This window comes from Colletotrichum destructivum, chromosome 7, assembly GCF_034447905.1.
Source record: "Colletotrichum destructivum chromosome 7, complete sequence".
NCBI classification, from domain to species: Eukaryota; Fungi; Ascomycota; class Sordariomycetes; order Glomerellales; family Glomerellaceae; genus Colletotrichum; species Colletotrichum destructivum.
Window position 1 is genome coordinate 3,702,659 of NC_085902.1, and position 19,054 is coordinate 3,721,712.

Below are 19,054 nucleotides of genomic sequence, written 5' to 3' on the forward strand. Positions count from 1 at the left end.
GTTTAGCATACAGAGCATAGGTTAGGTGCCGCCGCGATTGGAGCCCACTTCTCGATAACTCGTGGCAATTTGGCTAGTTTCCTACCTACAAGACATCATCTTGAAATGCCATTCGTTGAGTTGCAGACAGACGGCGACGCTGCTTTCGAGCCAGAACGGCTTTTGGCATAGCCTGTCATTGTATCTCGCCAAGATTCGTTATCTGCGCAACCTATAAAATAGACTTCGTGAAAGCTGGAGTAAGGTAGCCATCGCTAATAGGCTGAGACGCCACCTAACCGTCAAGCTGTCTTACTTGACTCGGATCGCCTGCTCGTCGTAAATATAACTAGGCCCGTTCATCCTAAGAGGATCTGTACTGCCTGCCCCTTTAGAAATATACTTTCTAATGATCCCTGCTAAGGCATACGAGCGCTGCCCACCGGAGCCACACAACTCTGAAGCTGGCGAGTGTCTACCCTGCCTCTTGGTCCGAGCCAGAAGTCCTTGCCGCAACGATGTCCGCTGGTGTCGGGCCCATGTTGTTACAGAATCGTTATCACATCAGCCACCTGATGGCTACTGCTGCGGGCATATACGGCGTACTCCGAAAAGACCTTGTGTGTTGACCGTGACTGAAACAAGCCAGGATCGAAGTAGTCCAGACACGGGCAGCAAAACCTTTGCGAGACGAATTCGCAAAACGAAGCGAGCCGAGACAGTGGCGTAGTAGCAGGCTACGCGGACTATCGTATATAGACGCAGCCAGCAGAAGGACAAGGTTTACTATACGCGGACTAGGCCGCGGAGACATGTTTGGTGCCTCGCAAACAGGTCTCAAATTGTCACGCATAATATATTAACGTTATGTAACATTGAGTGAAATAAGCATGACTTTAGAAACCCACAAGGATGATTCAATCTCATGACAAGTCATGGATCAGTCCCCAGTCGATCTAGACATGAGCTTGCTCGTTCGTCAATAACGTTGTCGATAATAAAAGGCCTCCTCCCTCGCCCGTGTTACCATTCCTGAGCGCAACTTCATCCGAACTCGCCACACACATCACATACACACACACACACACACACACACACACACACACACACACTCTCTCTCTCTCTCTCTCTCTCTCTCTCTCTCTCTCTCTCTCTCTCTCTCTCTCTCTCTCTCTCTCTCACACACACATCTCAGTTCTTAACAACTGATATCCAAGCCAAAATTCACCATGAAGTTTCTTCTCGTAACTCTGTTGGCAACCTTGGCAGCTGCCCTGCCATCAGCACCCTTAACCGAGGACTCTCTCGAGGCTCGCCAATTGCCCGTCGCCTGCGACTGTACACTGTAAGGAAGAAAAGAAACTCGAAACAACTTCCATCAAAATGTTGGAAGAAGATGCTAACCGAAGATATAGGCGTGTATCGTCGTTGGTGTTTAGCGACAGAATCCCCGTCGGACAAGGCCGTATCCAGCGGAACATGCGTGTGGTCAACGGCAACAACCAGTTCTGCAGCGTGACCTTTGAGCGCGGGAACAACAACAAGTGTAACCTGTTCAAGCAAGTCGCAGGACCCAGCGGCAGTGGATGTACGCCGGCATCCGGCGGCCTGGAGTGTCATGAAGCGTTCTAGACGAGAGGGACGAACCTCTGTCTCCCGGCGAGGAGCCAGAGGATGATGGGGATACAGTTCTGTAGACTAAAAAGCGTGCAGGGGAGCGATAGTGAACTTTCGAATAATACCTGTTAGCTCAGCGCATCACGAGGTTTCCTTCCATCTTGTCACCAACGTAACCATGCCTGGTCTCGAAACCCCGTCGAGCGAGTGGCGAGTCTCGGTTCCTGAATCTCAACTCAAAACCAGCTACTTCGGACGAGACGTGTCGGGGTCATTGAGATCGCAGGGGGTGGGGGTCGATAGCGCTTTCGGCAACAGTGGGATATGCAGCTTGCTGTTGTTTATTTGTCCCTGGGTTGAGACTAAAAGATAGTATTCCCTTGGCGTATTGAGACTCATAAGAGTCGCAACTTGGCATAGGGTTATTTGGCAATTCCTTGCAGGGGGGGCCCTCCCCTCTCATCGAGGGCAACATGAGTCGCGGGAACACTGGTGACGATCACGATCAAGGTGGCGCCTAGCTGCAGCCGGTGGGATAGCCGGGCCAGCGTCTGCGGCAGCGCCGGCAGGGTGAATAGAGTAGAAAAGGGAGCGAGCGACTGCTACCGGTAAATTAGAATGGACGCTCTAGTTGCTTGGCTTCTCTACTTGCGAGCCAGCCTGAGCGAACCCACTACAAAAAAGATTGTCGTTTTTCTTTGGGATTGTCGGTGCTGCAAGCTCCATGAAACAGATCTACTTACTTTAACCTGTCAGATTCGTCGACCAACAACCACTTATTGTCCCCAACCTGCTGTTGGCCTTCTGCATGGGAACTGGCGAGCATGGACCAAAGCCATCGTACTCCTTTTCGACAACCTGCCGGTTGAAGGGGCAGACGCCAGCCCTACTTGCCGCTTGTCTGGGATCTATCCAAGTTGGAAGTTTGGGAGCTGACTCGGAAACCTATTTCCCTTAGAGCGTCTTCATTTGCCAGACATGTTGGATGAGTCAGTCGAGCACGGCTTTAACGAAAAAAAGAAAGGAAAGGAAGGGCAAAGAAAGCAGAAAAAAACAGAAACAAAAAACCACACTGTTGAGTAGTTTCAAACTGCAAACACTGGTGGTGTTGGCTGGTACCGTGATGGTCAGAAGCTAATCCGGCGAAAAGTGCTCTCTTGACCCTGATTCTCTTCCCCGTCTCACCAACGAACACATTGAGAAGCAGGGGTCGGTTGGGAAGACACTTGGTCTTTATGGGCCCCAACCCATGGGCTGACGAATCGGCATCGTTATCCTTTTCCTTCCTCTTTTCTTCACCCTTTCCCAACAACACAAACGCACCGAGAACACCCGTAAGGGAACTCGGCAAGCTATCATCGATTTCTTTTCGGGTTCCCGACTTCCGGTCCGATGTAGCGGTAGTGACCGGCTCTAGTTTCGGGCGTAGCGTCGGGAGTTGGCCGACGCAACGTTCCAAAGAGCAAGAAACGTGCCACACTGGGTGTCTTCATTGTGGACTTGGATGATGCGAGACCGGCACCAAGCTGTCGGATTGGCTGTGCGGGAAGCCTTTTCCTGCGAGCTCTTTATCTGGACCCCGTTTCCAGGCGCGATGCGGGGTTGTCGAGTGTGGTATCACCATCTCAGGACGATATGGCGTCACGCCGGGTTCGGCTCCGAACCCCACCTAGCCAACGTTATCTCCAGTCCGGGGCCGCCAACGGCGAATCCCCGGAGGCCATGCCTGTTCATAAATGTGATGAGGAACCCCCCGTGTCCGTAGACATGTCCAGCAGTCGCGTGTTGTGCTGAGTGCTCCGCATCGATAATCTTTATCATCGTTTGTTAAGACCTCGAGCCAGCAAGCAGCCATGAGCGACGACAACCAGCAACGACTCCAAGTCGTCATTGTCGGCGCCGGCATCGCAGGACTCACGGCGGCCATTGCGCTGAGCAACCACCCCGGCATCGAGGTCCAGATTTACGACAAGGCGAGAGAACTCCGGGAGGTCGGGGCGTCGATTGCGCTAGGGCCAAACGGATTGCGGACGTTGGAGAAGCTGGGCATTCACAATGCGCTCGACGATGACATTGCGTTCCGCAACAAGTCGGGGTACCCCATGATTTACCGGTAAGAAGAAGGAAAGGGGGAGAAACCCTAGAATTAGTTCTCGTGACAGTTCGATTGAGCAATGGTTGATATCATGAACAGCCACTACAAGACTGGCGAGATCGTCTCGGTTGACGAGCACCGCGGCGAAATCGAAGCCCGCCACAAGACGGCACGTTTCTACCGTCCGCATCTGCAGCAGGCTCTGCTCAAGCACATCGACCCCACCAGAATACACCTCAACAAGGCCTTCAAGACTATTAGCAATGACGAGTCGACGGGGAGGCTGGACATCAGCTTCACAGACGGCACGGCGGTCGCGGCAGACATTCTCCTCGGCGCGGACGGTATCCACTCGGGGGTGCGAAGCTTCTACGTGCCGTCATCTCGGTCAAAATGGACGGGGTGGACGGCGTTCCGCGCCGTGTACCCCATTTCGCACCTCTCGCACATCCCCGATGTCCCAGACGAAGCAGAGCACTGGTGGGGGATCGACCGGACCTGGTTCATGTCGAAGCTGGGCAGGGATCTCTTCTGCATCGTCGCGTCGCACCAAAGCGACCCTGACTCGCCGGATGCGTTGTACAAGGAGACGGTCTGGAACACGGACAGCGATGTCAATCTGCTCAAGGAGCACTACAAGGACTGGCACCGGCTGGTGCGGGAGATCATCGAGGCGACCCCGGCGGACTCGTTAAAGGTGTACCCCAACGCATCGGCACACGGACTGGACAGCTGGGTCCTGGGGGCGGACAGGGTGACGTTTGCCGGCGATGCGGCGCACGCACACGGCGGAGCCTTCGCGGCGGGCGGCAGCCTGGCCATCGACGACGCGTGGGCGTTTGCGGCGTCGATCCAGCACGTCTTCCCGCCGTCGGCGACCGATGTGCCGACGGCGGCCGGGATCAGCAGGGCGTTGCGGCTGTACGAGCAGACCAGGAAAGCACACACGGACCGAGTGCTGGATACGGTGCACTCGACGAACACGAAGAAGGTCGAGAGGCTGGCCGTAGCGGAGACGGACGAAGGGCTGCGGGCGCGGATGGTGAACCGGGTCGAGCCGGTCTGGATCCACGAGCATGATGTCGAGGCGGTGTTCAAGCAGGTGCTGGCGGACGAGGCGAGGACGAGGGGATCTTCGGTGCAGGTAGAGAGCCGGCTTTGAATGATAAATCGGTTTGATGTGTCTTCCTTGTCACTGTGTCTCTGTGTTGGTGTGTTGGAGTGTTGGTGTATTGCAGCCAGTGGGAGATTGGATCGTGAGTGACCGATGGCTGGTGGCTGGTGCTAATGGCTAGTGATGATCGCTGGTGATGGTGGTTGCCCGCCCCCTTACCCGGCGCTAGATTAGATCCCGTGGTGGCTAATGAACCACTATCTCACTGTACCTGATCTTTGTGATTTTCGTCCATTACTTGAGCTTCTTATAGCCCCGCATAGGCCCCTCCAGTCCCGGTCTCTCTTTTGGCAGGCAAGCCCGTCCCTTCCTCCTTCCTTCAGCGATGCCGCCTTGCAACGGAAGGTCACTCCGTACCTGAAGACCCCTCCTCCTTCCCTCCTCCTTAGCTTACCTCAGTAGCCCCCGTCCTCCTTTTGGGGTGTTCGTACCTGAGCCTGAGCAGCTTAGGTACAGATACCAACCTACCTGGATACCATTGATACTTCATGCAAACAATCGCAAGTCGACAAACAAGCCTCACTGCCTTATTCACCCTTGCCTCTTTCTTTCTTTCCCCCCATGTTTCGCGCCTCTCATCGGACCCAAATACGCGCCCGTTGCGCCTGTTGATTTCTTACCTCTCACGGCCAACCTACAAAGAAAGCCACGCCGTTGAGCCGTCCATCAACACGGCGAAGGCGCCTTATTCGACCATCTTGCTGGCGCCGTTTTAGCTTGCACTTTGGCATTTCCTCGCTGCGATCTGATGTGTCGAGAACTAGTAACGGCATCATGATTCGAATCGTCACGCGCAACCCTTCCACTGCCTGCACCTAACACTGAACACTTGCCTACCTTCCTTCAGGCTGGGGTGAGTGCTCCTAGACCTAGAGCCTCCCTGATATGCCACCCGCTTCTAACCTTGTCTTGCTACCTAAGCTCCTCGACTCGAACATGACACCGCAAGAGGAATCTCTCCTCGCAGCCCCCAGGACGCCTAGGAAACCCAATCAGACCGACCCGGTTCGAGAGGTGGTCGACAAGCTCAACCGCGACTATAATGTCTCAATCAAGGTACCCGACGTTACCCTTACGCCTTCGGCCACGCGCGAATGCGCCCGACAGGACGCTGCATTTGCCCGCAGCGAGGAGATTGTGCGACAGCTTCGATACCACTGTTTCCATCCCACCCTCCTTGACAGAATCTTGTACTCCTTCCACCTGGAAGCCCGCGCTGCCAGCCAAAAATGGATCCGACTATACGACAACGACGACACCGACGACGACGCAGTCGTCCCAGGCCCAAAAGCCCCCCCGAGGGCAGAGTCTTCGGGAGAGGTTCTGGAGTTCCAGGAGATCCTCATCAGCATCTTGGACCAGGCTCGACCACGCCAGCCAAAGCTGAGGACCTTCACTCGAGCCCACAATGGTCCAGCTGCCTACGCCAGCGCCAATATGTCCCTGTCCAAGAGGAGACCCGAAGTGGACACTGAGGTGAACTTGACCAAGAAGGCAAAGAGCAATCCGATGGACAGCAAGGACAGTGGTCATAGGGTTTCTGATTCTCTGGACTTTGTTCCTATTCGCTCGCGGTCCGTCGTTTCCGAGCCTTCGGCAGCAAAGTTCAGCAGAGACGTCCAAGAACCTTTCAGATCAAATACGGCGTGCAGTGTACGAGAGAGCGTCTACGGAAATACTTCATTCTCAACAGCTGCATGCACCAGCCGGGCCTCGCTCTTCTCCGTGGTCGACGGATGCCTTCCAGGTACCCAGGAGACGATACCGGCCTCAATCGAAGAGAAACCAGCTAGCTGTCTGCCGCCTGCTCGCGAGCCAACCTCCTTCGTGGAACACGATCTAGAGACGTCGTCAAAGGCCGTCAGGAGACCAAGAGAAGCTGCTGCATCTATTCCACTTGCCAGTTCGCCCAGTGCAACGGACTATCCCGAGATCTCGGCCTTCGATGATCCCATTTTTTGCAAACTTCAGAAACCCCTTCCTAGACGATCGGAGCCGAATAATCTTTTGTCACGGCTCGAAGCTTCCTGGCGTAAGTTATCCTAACCCGCCCGCGTTGCCGCATAGACATTCACCGCCAATGTGGCGCTGTCTTGCGAAGAACCGAATCGAAATCTGACCAGAAGACAGCCAGGTTTCCGTGCTGGCTCAACCGCGCCCCCTTCGCAGTTGCATGGGAGGCCACCCGCATTGCAGTCCATTGCGGTGTTGACTTGGGAGAGGTAGTGGATATGACGTACACCGAAAAATGGATCAACTACAACGAGCTCCGGAAGTCTCTCCTGGCGCATCCCTTATTCGCTGGCAAGTCGTTTCCAGAGAGGCCCGAGCCAGAGGCGTGGGCTGCAGCAATGGCCGGGTTCAAGACTGTTCGTGGACAGCACGTTGTCTTCTCGGCGACTCTTGGCCAAGTTTCCCGAGCGAGGAAGGGTCCCATCTTTACACTGTCCATGTCGCCAGTCTCGCTGGATCAGGGCTGTCGTCTACATCGCCGTGTTGGCTCCGATCGCTTCTTGGAACTCTTGGTTCCGTCTCCCAACTCTTGGGAGGCGCCTATCGACACCCCGGAAGCTACACAACAAGCTACCCTCTGGCTCTCTTCAAGACTGCATTATCTTGCCGGGAGAAAGTGGCGCGCTTTTTTCTCGAGGGATGCAGGTTACAAAATGCCCCAGAAGGGGTTGACTCTCCGTCAAGAGCCGAAGCCCGTTTTCCGAGAGAGAGTGAGCCTCTTCGCCGAGGACGGCAACAGTTTTCATCCACCCTCACCACGTGGAATATTGTTGCCCAACGATAACCTTCGGGAGCTGAGGGTGAAGTGTAGGGTTTCCGAGATGCTTGACTGGCTTCTGCAGTTCGACCGAAATCATAAACAACCATATCTGAAGTTGTTCTCCCGCATACAGCTCGGTAAGTCTCGTACATGCAGCCTCGCAGCTTGCGTCTAGACTGATTCCTGTTCAGGCCTCAGCAAGACCACGCTGGTGATCGTCCTCGAACTCAGCCAGATACGAAATTGTGATAAAGATCTTCGCTCGCCAATTGGCATGGTCATGAACGACGGTATCGGGCGCATGTCGCGATCGCTGGCGCGTAAGGTCCGAGACGTCCTTGGCCTGAGTGATGTGCCGTCTGCGATCCAAGGCCGATTTGGTCCCGCCAAAGGCATGTGGCTCACGGATATCTCTGAGGAAGACGACGAGCTCTGGCTTGAGACATGGCCATCGCAACGGAAATGGGACTCCGACTTCAAAGACCCAGAGCACCGCACCCTCGAAGTGCGTTCACATGCGATGGACCCCAGATCTGCCAGCCTCAATCTTCAGTTTCTCCCCGTCATGGAAGACCGGGCTATCAACAAGTACCTGATGCGAGAGACTATCGGCAAGAAGCTTGTTGACGAGCTGAATCGCGAAATCGAAGAACAGAAAACCGCCATGAAATACCCTCTGCTGTTCCGACAATATGTCAACAAGGGCGCCTCTAATCGGGAACAGCGGCTTACCAACGGCCGCATACCGTTCTTGGGTGGTCTTCCCGACTCGTCGGAAGAGAGGATGAACTTTCTCATCGATGGCGGGTTTGAGCCCCAGTCGCAGAAATACCTCCAAGACCTAAGCTGGAGCCTCAGGCGGACGCATTGCGACAAACTACTCAAGAAAATGAGCATCAAGGTGCCCGACTCGGCTTATCTATTCATGGTCATTGACTTTTGGAACGTCCTTGAGGAGGGTGAGGTCCACCTGTGCTTCTCCTCCAAGTTCCAGACTGACACCTTTTCGGATTCGATGCTCCACGGCTGCGACGTGCTGGTGGCACGCTCACCAGCGCATTTCGTGAGCGACGTGCAGAGAGTCAAAGCTGTCTTCAAGCCAGAGCTTCATGCAATCAAAGACGTCATCGTCTTCTCGGCCAAAGGAAACGTGCCTCTCGCAGACAAGCTGTCGGGTGGTGACTACGACGGAGACAAGGCTTGGGTTTGCTGGGACCCTGCCATTGTGTTGAACTTCAAGAACGCAGAGACGCCCGCAAGCCCCAACTTGGAAAGGTATCTACGGAAAGACAAAACGACATTTGCCGACCTTGTTGTGCCCTCACGAGGCAAATCAGATGCCATCGCCGACATGGTCAACCGCGGGATTGCCTTCAGCATGCGCCCGAGCTTCTTGGGAATCATCACGAATTTCAAGGAGAGGCTTTGCTATCACCTTAACAGTGTCAACAACGAGTACGCACTCAAGCTGAGCGCTCTCCTCAGCAACCTTGTGGACCAAGCAAAGCAGGGAATTGAGTTTACTGGCGATGACTGGAAAGCATTTTGCCGCGAGCAACTTGATAGCCACAAGTCCACTGGTCTGGAAGAGCCGGCTTATAAGAGCGATAGTTGGTCACGTAGCGGGAAACCGGCTCACATCGTCGACTATCTCAAGTTCTCTGTGGCCAAGCCGACCGTCGAAGCTGAGCTACAGAAGTTGCACAAGGCGATGAATTCAACATATCCAAGCAGATCAGGACACAGTTTGGGGCTTCGCAGCCTGCAAGACAACGGCGAAGAAGCAAAAGCCGAGTATTGGGATGCCGATCTTGCCAAACCGTACGAGGTCGTCAGAGAGCTCGCAACAACGAACCCCGAACTGAAGAAAATTCTGGAGAACGTGATGATTGATCTGAAGGACCTCGAGAGACAGTGGAGCACAGCAATGGCCACGGACAAGGAAAAGGGCAATGCAGAGGTTCGCCATCGCATCCTCGAAGTCTATGAGTCGTGGCGCAGCATTCAACCTCGGTTGAATTCTGATTCGGATGAGCCGCTCGACCCCATGGTCAAGGCACTGCTTCTGCAGCCCTATCTGGGAGATGATTTTACGCAATGGGCTCTACTCCGCGCGAGCATGTTGTTTAAGCAATGTTACAAGCACAAGTCAGCATTTGTGTGGCGTATGGCGGGTATCCAGCTACAGTACATCAAGTCGATGACCATGGCGGACCGTGACAGCGTCCCCGTAGCTGTGGTGCCGAGTATGTATGCCGCTTTGAAACCAGACAGCAAGTACATAATGCAGGCTGTCTCGAGAATAACAGACGAGGGCTCGGAGTACCCGGGACTCGAATCTGATGGCGAGAACGACTGGCAAGATTGGGAAGGGGATGAGTGAGGTCTTCACACTGCATTTTTCTAGGGGGGCCAACCCAAGCAATCGTGACTCCAGCGCTCAAGTTTTGGGAATTGTAGCGATGAGTTTAGAAGTGGAGGAGCTAGCACATTAGTGGCTTCGGTCTCATGCGGTCCACTATTAAATAGCAGGGGGGGGGGGGCCAAACATCTATGATGTTTGGCCCCCCCCCCTGTCTGAACGCATGCAGGAAGCGGAGAGGTGCAGGAGCGATAGCACATCACATAAATGGCCCTGGTTTCATGCGGTTCGCTATTAAATAGACAAGTAAGCAAAACATTATAAATTTTTTGCTCCCTACTTTGCTTAGACTGTTCTCCTTCTGTGTGTTTGCAACCTAGCTGGATGTCAGCTTTATAATTCTACCATGCTAGCTACCTAACTTACTATACAGTTAAATGACGAAATATTTGATAAAAAATCTAAAAAAGAATTTAAATTTGAATTAAGCAAGGCCCTAACAATCAAGTTCGTATATGACAACGGCTATTACAGGTGGGCAAAGGCGCATTTTAGGTGAAGGCGTTTCTTCTGAGAATAGATGATGACCATCAGTTTTAGAATCATGTTGGAAGCATCCAGCGGATACCCTTTGTGTTGTAAGCCTGTTGGTACGCACGAGTATTTGGACACTGTTTTCTTCGTTGCTTCTGAATCATAGGGGCGAAACGAGACAATCCTCTTTCATTCTTACCTTCATCTCCGGACGAACCCCTTTGATCTCCGGCCGAAACCTTGTGGTTCTTGTAGGCCGCGATGGTTACGAGCCATACATGGCCATACATCCAACCATAGCCGCCGACCTTTGCGGAAGACCTCGGCCGACTCTGGACCCAAACAACTCAAAACAATGGACCTTTGATTCCGTAGACCACACATGCATCGAACTCTCCAGGCCAACCCGAGCCGCGCGCGGTACGTCAAACATTTCTCAGTTGAGCTCTTATAAAGTGCCACGCCGAACCACTTTGTGCTCTTTCACAAAACTCACATCCCCCAAAAACAAACATCTTGCCCACACGCTGCCTGTACAGTGAGTGTTACAGTCTTGCACATAAACCTACCAATATACCGTTCCATACGACAAACAGCATGGAAACTCAGGACAGGGCCCACCGGCCCATCACCACTCGCCGCGCCCATGTGCCCACCAAGTCTCCCGCCGTAGGACCGTCTTCCCGCCCAGACGTTGCCTCTCAGAGAAGCGTTACGGTTCGCAAGATCTGCCAGGATCCGTTGCGGTGTCTGAACGGACCCGGGCTGCACTCCCATCTGGCCCAAGTGCCCCGCGAACCACAGCAGGCCGCCAGTGCCTCTAGTTCGACAACCAAGCAGGGCGGACCGATCCTGAAGAGAACGCGTCCCGAACTCTTACACGCAGAGGTGTCCGTCGAGAAGAGAGTCAGAGCAAGAAACGAGCAGCAAAAGCAGCAGCTTCGGGACATGCCACAATCGGAGTCGGTCGCGATGCCTGCTGAGCCGCCAGCCGAGGCCGTGTGTGCCCCCTCGCGCCCTGGTCATGATGGAAGGTCTGGCGAAAAGAAACCGCCAAAGGACGAAGGGGCCGTGAAGAAAACTGAAGACACTTCTATGAAAACACTAGCTGACTGGGTGTCGGAGCTGAAGAGGGACCGCGAGCAGAGAGCTGCGGATGCCCGTGCCGAGCGTGCTCCCGCCGCCGGGGAGAAGAAGAAGCCGGAGCCACGACTCAACATGTTGACCGGGAGGGAGGACACGGCCAAGATCCCGGTGGATGGCAACATCCAGCGGGTGGCCCAGCTCGCACCGGCTTATATCTCGCCGAACCTTCTGAGCGGCGCGACGCTCGGCGGCTATCCCTATGGCCACGCCTACAACTACTGTCATCCTGTCAACGGAATTGCCGCTGGGTCGAGTACGGTCTTCTCACAGCCCTTGAATACCGCCAGCGTCCGCGCGCCATGGACCAGTGTTCCGGTTCTTTGTGCGGTCCCGTTGTGCATGCAGCAGGCGGTGAGCGGTTCGCTACCATCTCCTGCGGACGTGTCTGCGGGCGGGCGAGATGACCCGATATGCGCGCTCCACTACGAGTTGCGAGCCGAAAGTGAACTACGGATGCAAGAGCTGCGCAAGAGTGGCCTGGAACGAAAATGCGAGGAAGAAAAGGAGAAGCAGCCGGAGCCGCCAAGGCAGCCCGAGAAGGCCGACGCCTGCACTCTGAACATCCAGGAGGAGTACCGCGAGCTCCTGGACAAGCTCGTACGCTGGCGAATCTCGACGGAGGGCGTGCAGGCCATCAAGGACGAGCTGGGCAGGCTCACCATCGTACCTACGTCCGCAACTGCGCCAGAGGCCGAGACCGGCAAGGGGCCGTCTGAGCTGGATGCCGTCGATACCGAAATCCGCCCTGGCGCCAACGAGGCCGGGAAGGCAAGGAAGGCAGGGGAAGCCGACCGCGGTCCCAAGACGAGCTCGACGGACCCCGATGGTTCCCCCAGCGAATACACCCAGCGGTGGGTCACGGATCCGGTTCGGGCGACGGGGGGTAAGGACGTGTCAGGTAACGAGCGTCACCCCTACTCCGGCTGCGACTCCTCTGTCGGCGTGAAGCCTACGGCCCCTGCACCGGGTAAGGCGGTCATGCCTCCCGTCGAGCCCACCACTTTGTCCACGATGCTGGCGGATGCCGCGGAAGCGCCGCCCAGTGATAGGCGGCCCGGGGGGAGGGGCGCCGGCGCGGTGGCCAGTCTGGCTCTGCCTGCTTCTGGCGGGGACGAGCACAGGTCTTGGGTGCATCAGTCTGATGTGAGGAAGCGATTCGAAGAGAGGAAGCGTAACAAGGCGAGGAAGCGCGACGAGGCGAAGGCCAAGGAAGAAGCCAGGATGGAGGCTCAGAACCTGGTTTTCGACGTCGTGGACGCCTCGGAAGGGGACAACCCCGGGGACGAGTACGTCGAGGTTGCGGCCTGCGAGAGTGGGCATGAGGACGACGGCGCGGCCATGTGCAACGTTTCTCGCAAGGAGATTCCTGAGATGGCGAAAACATCGACGGCGGCGACGGAGGCGGCGATTACGGAGGGGGATTTTGTCCTTCTTTGAGGGGCGGAGGAAGCACTGAGGGTGAGGAGGTTTTTGGTCTGATGTTTCGGAGACGGGAAGGGAAAGATAGTACAATATAGAATGATGATGGCCGTCCGTTCAGTGAGGCACAACGATGAAAGTACCGCATAGTTGACTGAGAAGCGCGTAGGAGCTTGAGCAGGTGGTGTCATACTCATCCTCTCGATCAACCCCGTGATCCTAGTATCGAGGCGGTGGAAAGAGAAAAATCGGTCTCGATGGAGCTGTGACGCGGAGAAAGGCCCGAAGCGAGCTTGGAGAACAACTTCCACAGGTCTTGATTCGATGTTGGCATTCGAGGGACTTGTTTTGGCCATGGAAAGTATAGTGTCATTGTGTATACGTCTGCCTGATTCTATAGCCATTGGACTTTGTTTAGTATCGAGATGCCGATCAATTTGTGTAAGATCATGACACATCTAGAGTTTTTGAAGCGGCCGGCAGTGGCACCAATAGTAACAAAAGAAAACGCCCATCTCGGAAGAAGCCTCAACGCCGCCGTCCCGACCCAACGCAATCCCAGCGACTATAAACCCCCTTCAGTCCGCCTTGGCCGGGTCCTGGAAGAAAATGACCTGCACGGTAATGTCGTCCCTGACGCTTCTCGACAAAGGGGGGTACGCGAGCGCCGCGCCGGTGAAGAGAGTCCTGCGCGTGCCGCCGAGGGCGTTCTTGATCAGATGCACGGCGGCGTTGTCAAGGTCCTCGACGACGAAGTGCTCGGGCGTGGCGGACCACGTCGGCCAGCCCCCCGACGTCTCGAACCCGCTCGGGGCCCTCGGGGTGCGGGCCAGCTTGTCCTTGGGCGTCTTCTCGCCGGCCTTCTTGGCGGCGATCCACTGCGAGACGCACTCGACGGCGTTCTCGGAGGACATGTGGTCCCACAGGCCGTCGGAGGCGAGGATGGCAAAGTCCGGGCCGCGGATCTTGGTCGTGGTCACGACGGGGGCGGCCGTCATGTACGGCGGGGTCGCGTACTTGGGGCGCGGGGACGTGCCGAAGAAGTTCTGGTGGATGTGCTTGATGAAGTCCTCGGTCCACTTCCAGCGGTGGTCGCCAAAGGCGCGCGTCACGGCGATGCCCAGCAGGCGGCCCGACTTCTTGTCGAGGATTCCGTCCTCGCCGGGGTGCTCGCTGGAGACGCGACGGAACTCGTCCTCGTTGCGGCCGGTCTGGTCCTTGGAGAGCTCGAGGGCGGAGTAGGAGGCCGCGCCGGGCGCGAGGGACCCCAGGACGGCCCGCGAGTCGCCGGTGCAGGCGACGCGGAGGGTCGAGGTGGCCGGGTCGAAGACGGACAGCAGGGCGCAAGAGCCGGCGATGGCGGGGGCGATGGCGGCCATGACCCCGGAGTCGGCGGGCTCGACGGTGCCAGCTTTGAGGCCCTCGACGGCCTTGACGGCGTTGGACATGATGAGGTCGTCGAGATCGGTGAAGGCGCCGACGATGGCCGCGCCGACGGCCGCGTCGTCGGTGTCGCGGCCGAGCCGAGCGATAGAAGAGGACACAGCGGGGATGAGGGCGCTCTGGAGCAGTAGTGAGGTCGCCCAGCCGCTGCGTAGGCACCATTAGCAGCGTTTCTTGGACTTGAGGCACCGGGGCACGAAGGACAGATGAAACAGACTCACGCGTGGCCGTCATAGACGCCGTTGAAGAGAGTCTTGGACCCCCCTACTCCCGGGGCGAGGGAGTAGGCCATATGGTCCTCGACCGGATGATTGCTTGCGACCCTCGCGGCGTGGACATAAGTTTCCTTGCCCTCGGCGCTGAAGGCCCCCACAAAGACGTCCTCGCGCAGCTTCGCATCGGCCTTTTCAAAGCTGCCCTCCTCGACGGGCGTCTTGGCTAGGGACTCGAGGTCGACGGGGCCGGGCTTCAGGCTGGGGATGACGCCGCCGGCCTTGGACTTCTTCCCGTCGCGAAGCAGGGCCGATAGGCCCCATCCGCCGATGCCGGAGACGAGGAACACGGCGATGAGCTGCGGCGGACGGAACGGGCTGGACGAGCCTCGGGTCGTGTAGGGCCGTGATCGTGACCAGCGAAGCGGCGCCGGTGAAGGCCGGAAGGCGGACGACGCCGAAACTCGGAGGGCGACACCGGGACCGGCGCCGGCGCCGGCGGATGGGCGACATGCACGATGCAGCATCGTGGGCGTCGTCTTTGTCGATGTCTTGGCGGCTGCTCGGGGGATTGCTCTGGGCGTGGAGGATTTGTGCTGGATTATCGGATTCTATTTGCTAGGCTGGGTAAATGAAGAGCGAGAGAGAGACGATGAGTGAGGAAAAGAAAAAGGAAAAGGAAGAGTCGGGCGTGACTGAGGTGAGAAACGGCGTCGACGTCGTTGTTGCTGTGGCAGGTCCTCGCGTGCGCATTCCTTCCTTCCTTCCTCTCCTTCTGTGCGCCAGGGGCACGGACCGCATGACACCTGTCATGACAGGGGATCAGAGTATGAGTGAGGGGTGAGTAAGATTCAAATGAGGTAAGAGTGAGATTCGAATGAGAGTAAGAGTGAGATTCAGATCGAGAGTGAGAGTGAGAGTGAGAATGAGTGTGAGGGTGAGATTACCAGTGGGGATCGCGTCGACGTAGGATTCAACTCATCTTGCATCATTTGTTGTCTTCGATTGGTGCGGCTCACAGGATCCCCCGATCAATGCGTGGCTGGCTGTAGTCTGTTGTAGGCCTCTTGTTGTCTGCAAACGACGATACTGTCTTTCTCTTGCCGGACAATCTCACAGGATGTGTCGTGTCTGTTTTGTCCCAGCTCACGCCCAGACGAAAGTGAAGTTGAATGACGTTGAAGCCGTTCTAGTAGTGTCCTCACCAAACAAAAACATTGAGTTCTTCAAGTCGATTCACTCCACTGTTGTTGACAAGAACGCTACCTCGGAGGATTCACTGATACTCAACATCTCAGTAACAAGGGCCATCTTATCTTGTGTAAATCGCTCGAAAGGACCCATCCACGTTGTCTTGCCCCCCCTCACCCCAACCTCTACGATCTAACCTCTGTAGCTCAACATCTACAACTTAAACTCGGCCACCGGCGTCGCCGACTTGTTGAAGCTCTTCATCGGCTCGAGCCCCCATCGTCCGAACATGGCATTGTCCTCGTCCCAGCTGTTGCAGTCCGTCGTCAGCATCTTCTCGCCCGTGAAGATGGCGTTGGCGCCGGCCATGAAGCACAGCGCCTGCTTCTCCTCCGACATGGTCTTGCGGCCGGCGGCGATGCGGATGATGGTCGCCGGCATGATGAGGCGCGCGGTCGCGATGGTGCGGAGCATGCTCGAGAACTGGATCGGCGCGCGGTCGCCCAGCGGCGTGCCCTTGATCGGCACGAGCGCGTTGACGGGAAAGCTCTCCGGGTGCGATGGCAGCGTCGACACCGTGTGCAGCAGGCCAACGCGGTCGTCCGACGACTCGCCGAGCCCGAGGATGCCGCCCGAGCAGACGTTGATGCCCGCGTCGCGCACGTGGCTCAGCGTCTTGAGCCGCTCGTCGTAGCTGCGCGTCGAGATGATGGACGGGTAGAACTCGCGGCTCGTGTCGACGTTGTGGTTGTACGCCGTCAGCCCGGCCTCCTTGAGCTCCCGGGCCTGCTGCTCGTCGATCATGCCGAGCGTGACGCATACCTCCATGCCCATGCCGCGCACGCCGCTGACCATGGCCTTGATGTTCTTGAGGCTGTTCTTGCGCCCGCGCATGTCCCGCCACGCCGCGCCCATGCAGAACCGCGTGCTGCCGTTCTCCTTGGCCGTGCGCGCCGCCGCGAGCACCGACTCGACGCTCTCGACCTTCTTCGCCTTGAGGCCCGTCCCGTCCTGGTACCGCGTCGACTGCGCGCAGTACGAGCAGTCCTCGGTGCACCCGCCCGTCTTGATGTTCATGAGCGTGCAGAGCTGCACCTCGGAGGGGTTGTGGAATCGGCGATGGATTGAGCCCTATTTGTCCCGTCATCAACAAGTTAGTCGTGCTGTGCTTGGAGGGTATGGGTTGCTGTTGTTGTCGTCGTCGTCGTCGTCGTTGCATCTCGTCGTTTTGTTTGTTTGTTTAGGGGGGGGGGGGGGGGGGGGGGAGGGGGGTCCAACGACGTACAGCTTGGAAAGCCAGCTCCATCAGCGGTTGGTAGTAGATGGCAGAGATCTCTTCTCTCGTCCAGTCGTGTCTGACAGTGGTCGCGCTCGCCGCCTTCTGCAGGATCTTCTTGGCCTCAACGGCCCGTTGCGTCGCGGCGAGACCCGCGTCCTCCACCGGCGGCGGAGGAGCCGGTGCGATGCCGACGGCTTCCGCGACCGAGGACATGCATGCTCGTGATACGACCGGCAGCTGCTTGTGGGTGGCCCTTGAAAAGAGAGAGGGCCGTTCGACCGCCGTTCGACCAAGGCCGCGAAGAGCGGCAGCTCTGGCTACAGACACTGCGTTGGCTTTCATGGCTCTTTACTGGATATCGACAAGATACCCCGGTGATCGAGTGAGAGTAGCGCTTTTCTCTTTTTTTTGAGTCAGCCCTCGAGTTGCTTTCTCAACGTACACAAGGCAATCCTCTCAGAAACAGCTGTGCTTGGCCTTTCTTACACCAAAATGATACACAAAAGGTATGATTACGATGTATGTCCACAGCAAAGACGACGAAATGAGTCTTGGGCTACAAAATGAGGGGTGAGGGGTTTTGAAGCTCGAAGGTTCCCGCCTCACCACCTCGGGATTCGGTCGATCATCTAGCCTCCCCCTCCCCTCCTATCCTTACACGCTTCATGTAGTGTACTCAAAAGAGCTCGGCTGGACGCGGCAGGGAGACTAGACGGGCACCAGCACACCGCAGCCACGAACACTGACTGAACCGTCGGTTATACACCCCTATGTATGCGTATATGGGGTGGTTTAGGACGAGCTTGGCGAGCTCCCGCAGCTTCGGCTTACCGGATACGACGCTAGCTAGAACTGCGAAAAAGATTGGTGGAAAGCATCGGTGGGGGGGAGGTTGAGAGGGGGGGAGCGTAGGGGAGGTGAGCATGCAAAGAGCTGACAGGGGAGAGGTCATCTTGAAAAGAAACGACACGATAGGGCGCGAGATAATATGAAAGCATATTACTACCGTCAACCCCGGAGACACAATCCATCCAGCCGCTGGGTGTAGACGCAGCGATGTGGATCTTACAGAGCTAATCGCCTACGCTTTTGGCTTGTGATTCACATGGCCCCAAACCCCAACAAAACCCCCCCGGTGGGATTCGCGAACCTATTCCCGAGACCCCTCGCTTGGTAGCTAGAAGCCAAATGCCCCTCCTCCTCTGACCTTTGTGTTCTATACAAGAGTCTTGGGAACCCGTGCTCGTACTGTTATCCTGTCTGTATAACAGTACTCACTCTGCAGAAGCTATACATATCATGTAGAGCTTCATGAACAAAAGCCCCAGAGTGCCCCTCATGAGGGAGATGGTCAAGACAGCAGCGCTAACCCTGGTAATGAGTCGCGACCCAGTAAAACATAAGTATTGTTGGTGCCCAGGGGTCAAGGGTCATCAAAAACGGGGTCTGTCCCATTCTTGGAAACTTTCTCATCCATGAGCTAGCTGTCTTTGAGGTATTATCGTCAAGGTGTCTTTCTACTGACAGCACTGCAACAAGAGATTGATCCATGGGGGCGTTGAGGGAGGTTACAATGATCAAAACAGTAGGTGTTCCTGACCCATGCAGTAGACAGTATATTTTTGATCTCTTTCGAGTAGCATGTCTGAGATTCACGCATATGCCATGGCCTCTGCGACGCTGATGCTAATTGCCGATCAGGGGCCGCCGAGAGTTGTTGAGTTCACGGATGACGCTGACGTGGAGAACGACTCTGATTCTCAGGGAGCCTTGTGCCCCAACAACTAGCGACAATATCAGATGCTCGTTTGAAAGAGCAGGAACCCATCT

General features: G+C 56.3%; 7 protein-coding genes across 7 annotated transcripts; 5 read left to right on the plus strand and 2 right to left on the minus strand.

Moving 5' to 3' along the window:
* Positions 1-1,032: 1,032 nt before the first annotated feature.
* Positions 1,033-1,744, plus strand: CDEST_11694 (uncharacterized protein). The gene is made up of 2 exons (XM_062927850.1): positions 1,033-1,324; positions 1,395-1,744. Exons 1-2 carry the CDS (start codon positions 1,209-1,211, stop codon positions 1,609-1,611), a joined length of 333 nt encoding a protein of 110 aa, XP_062783901.1. The 5' UTR covers positions 1,033-1,208; the 3' UTR covers positions 1,612-1,744.
* Positions 1,745-2,353: 609 nt separating this feature from the next.
* On the plus strand, positions 2,354-2,651 carry CDEST_11695 (uncharacterized protein). Its single transcript, XM_062927851.1, has one exon. The coding sequence runs from the start codon at positions 2,405-2,407 to the stop codon at positions 2,552-2,554; it is 150 nt and encodes a 49-aa protein (XP_062783902.1). The 5' UTR covers positions 2,354-2,404; the 3' UTR covers positions 2,555-2,651.
* A 798-nt stretch (positions 2,652-3,449) lies between these two features.
* CDEST_11696 (Putative FAD-binding domain, FAD/NAD(P)-binding domain superfamily) lies at positions 3,450-4,853 on the plus strand (the record flags this gene model as incomplete). The annotated part of the gene is made up of 2 exons (XM_062927852.1): positions 3,450-3,709; positions 3,791-4,853. The coding sequence occupies 2 exons, from the start codon at positions 3,450-3,452 to the stop codon at positions 4,851-4,853; spliced, it is 1,323 nt and encodes a 440-aa protein (XP_062783903.1).
* A 948-nt stretch (positions 4,854-5,801) lies between these two features.
* CDEST_11697 (Putative RNA-dependent RNA polymerase, eukaryotic-type) lies at positions 5,802-10,021 on the plus strand (the record flags this gene model as incomplete). Its single annotated transcript, XM_062927853.1, has 3 exons — positions 5,802-6,897; positions 6,996-7,775; positions 7,830-10,021. 3 exons carry the CDS (start codon positions 5,802-5,804, stop codon positions 10,019-10,021), a joined length of 4,068 nt encoding a protein of 1,355 aa, XP_062783904.1.
* Positions 10,022-11,131: 1,110 nt separating this feature from the next.
* On the plus strand, positions 11,132-13,117 carry CDEST_11698 (uncharacterized protein; the record flags this gene model as incomplete). The annotated part of the gene is made up of 1 exon (XM_062927854.1): positions 11,132-13,117. One exon carries the CDS (start codon positions 11,132-11,134, stop codon positions 13,115-13,117), a length of 1,986 nt encoding a protein of 661 aa, XP_062783905.1.
* Positions 13,118-13,374: 257 nt separating this feature from the next.
* Positions 13,375-15,471, minus strand: CDEST_11699 (Putative PPM-type phosphatase-like domain, protein phosphatase 2C family). The gene is made up of 2 exons (XM_062927855.1): positions 14,764-15,471; positions 13,375-14,689 (listed from the first exon to the last, which is right to left on the minus strand). Exons 1-2 carry the CDS (start codon positions 15,279-15,281, stop codon positions 13,678-13,680), a joined length of 1,530 nt encoding a protein of 509 aa, XP_062783906.1. The 5' UTR covers positions 15,282-15,471; the 3' UTR covers positions 13,375-13,677.
* Positions 15,472-16,156: 685 nt separating this feature from the next.
* On the minus strand, positions 16,157-17,858 carry CDEST_11700 (Putative biotin synthase/Biotin biosynthesis bifunctional protein BioAB). Its single transcript, XM_062927856.1, has 2 exons — positions 17,231-17,858; positions 16,157-17,076 (listed from the first exon to the last, which is right to left on the minus strand). The coding sequence occupies exons 1-2, from the start codon at positions 17,564-17,566 to the stop codon at positions 16,159-16,161; spliced, it is 1,254 nt and encodes a 417-aa protein (XP_062783907.1). The 5' UTR covers positions 17,567-17,858; the 3' UTR covers positions 16,157-16,158.
* Between the last annotated feature and the right edge of the window lie 1,196 nt (positions 17,859-19,054).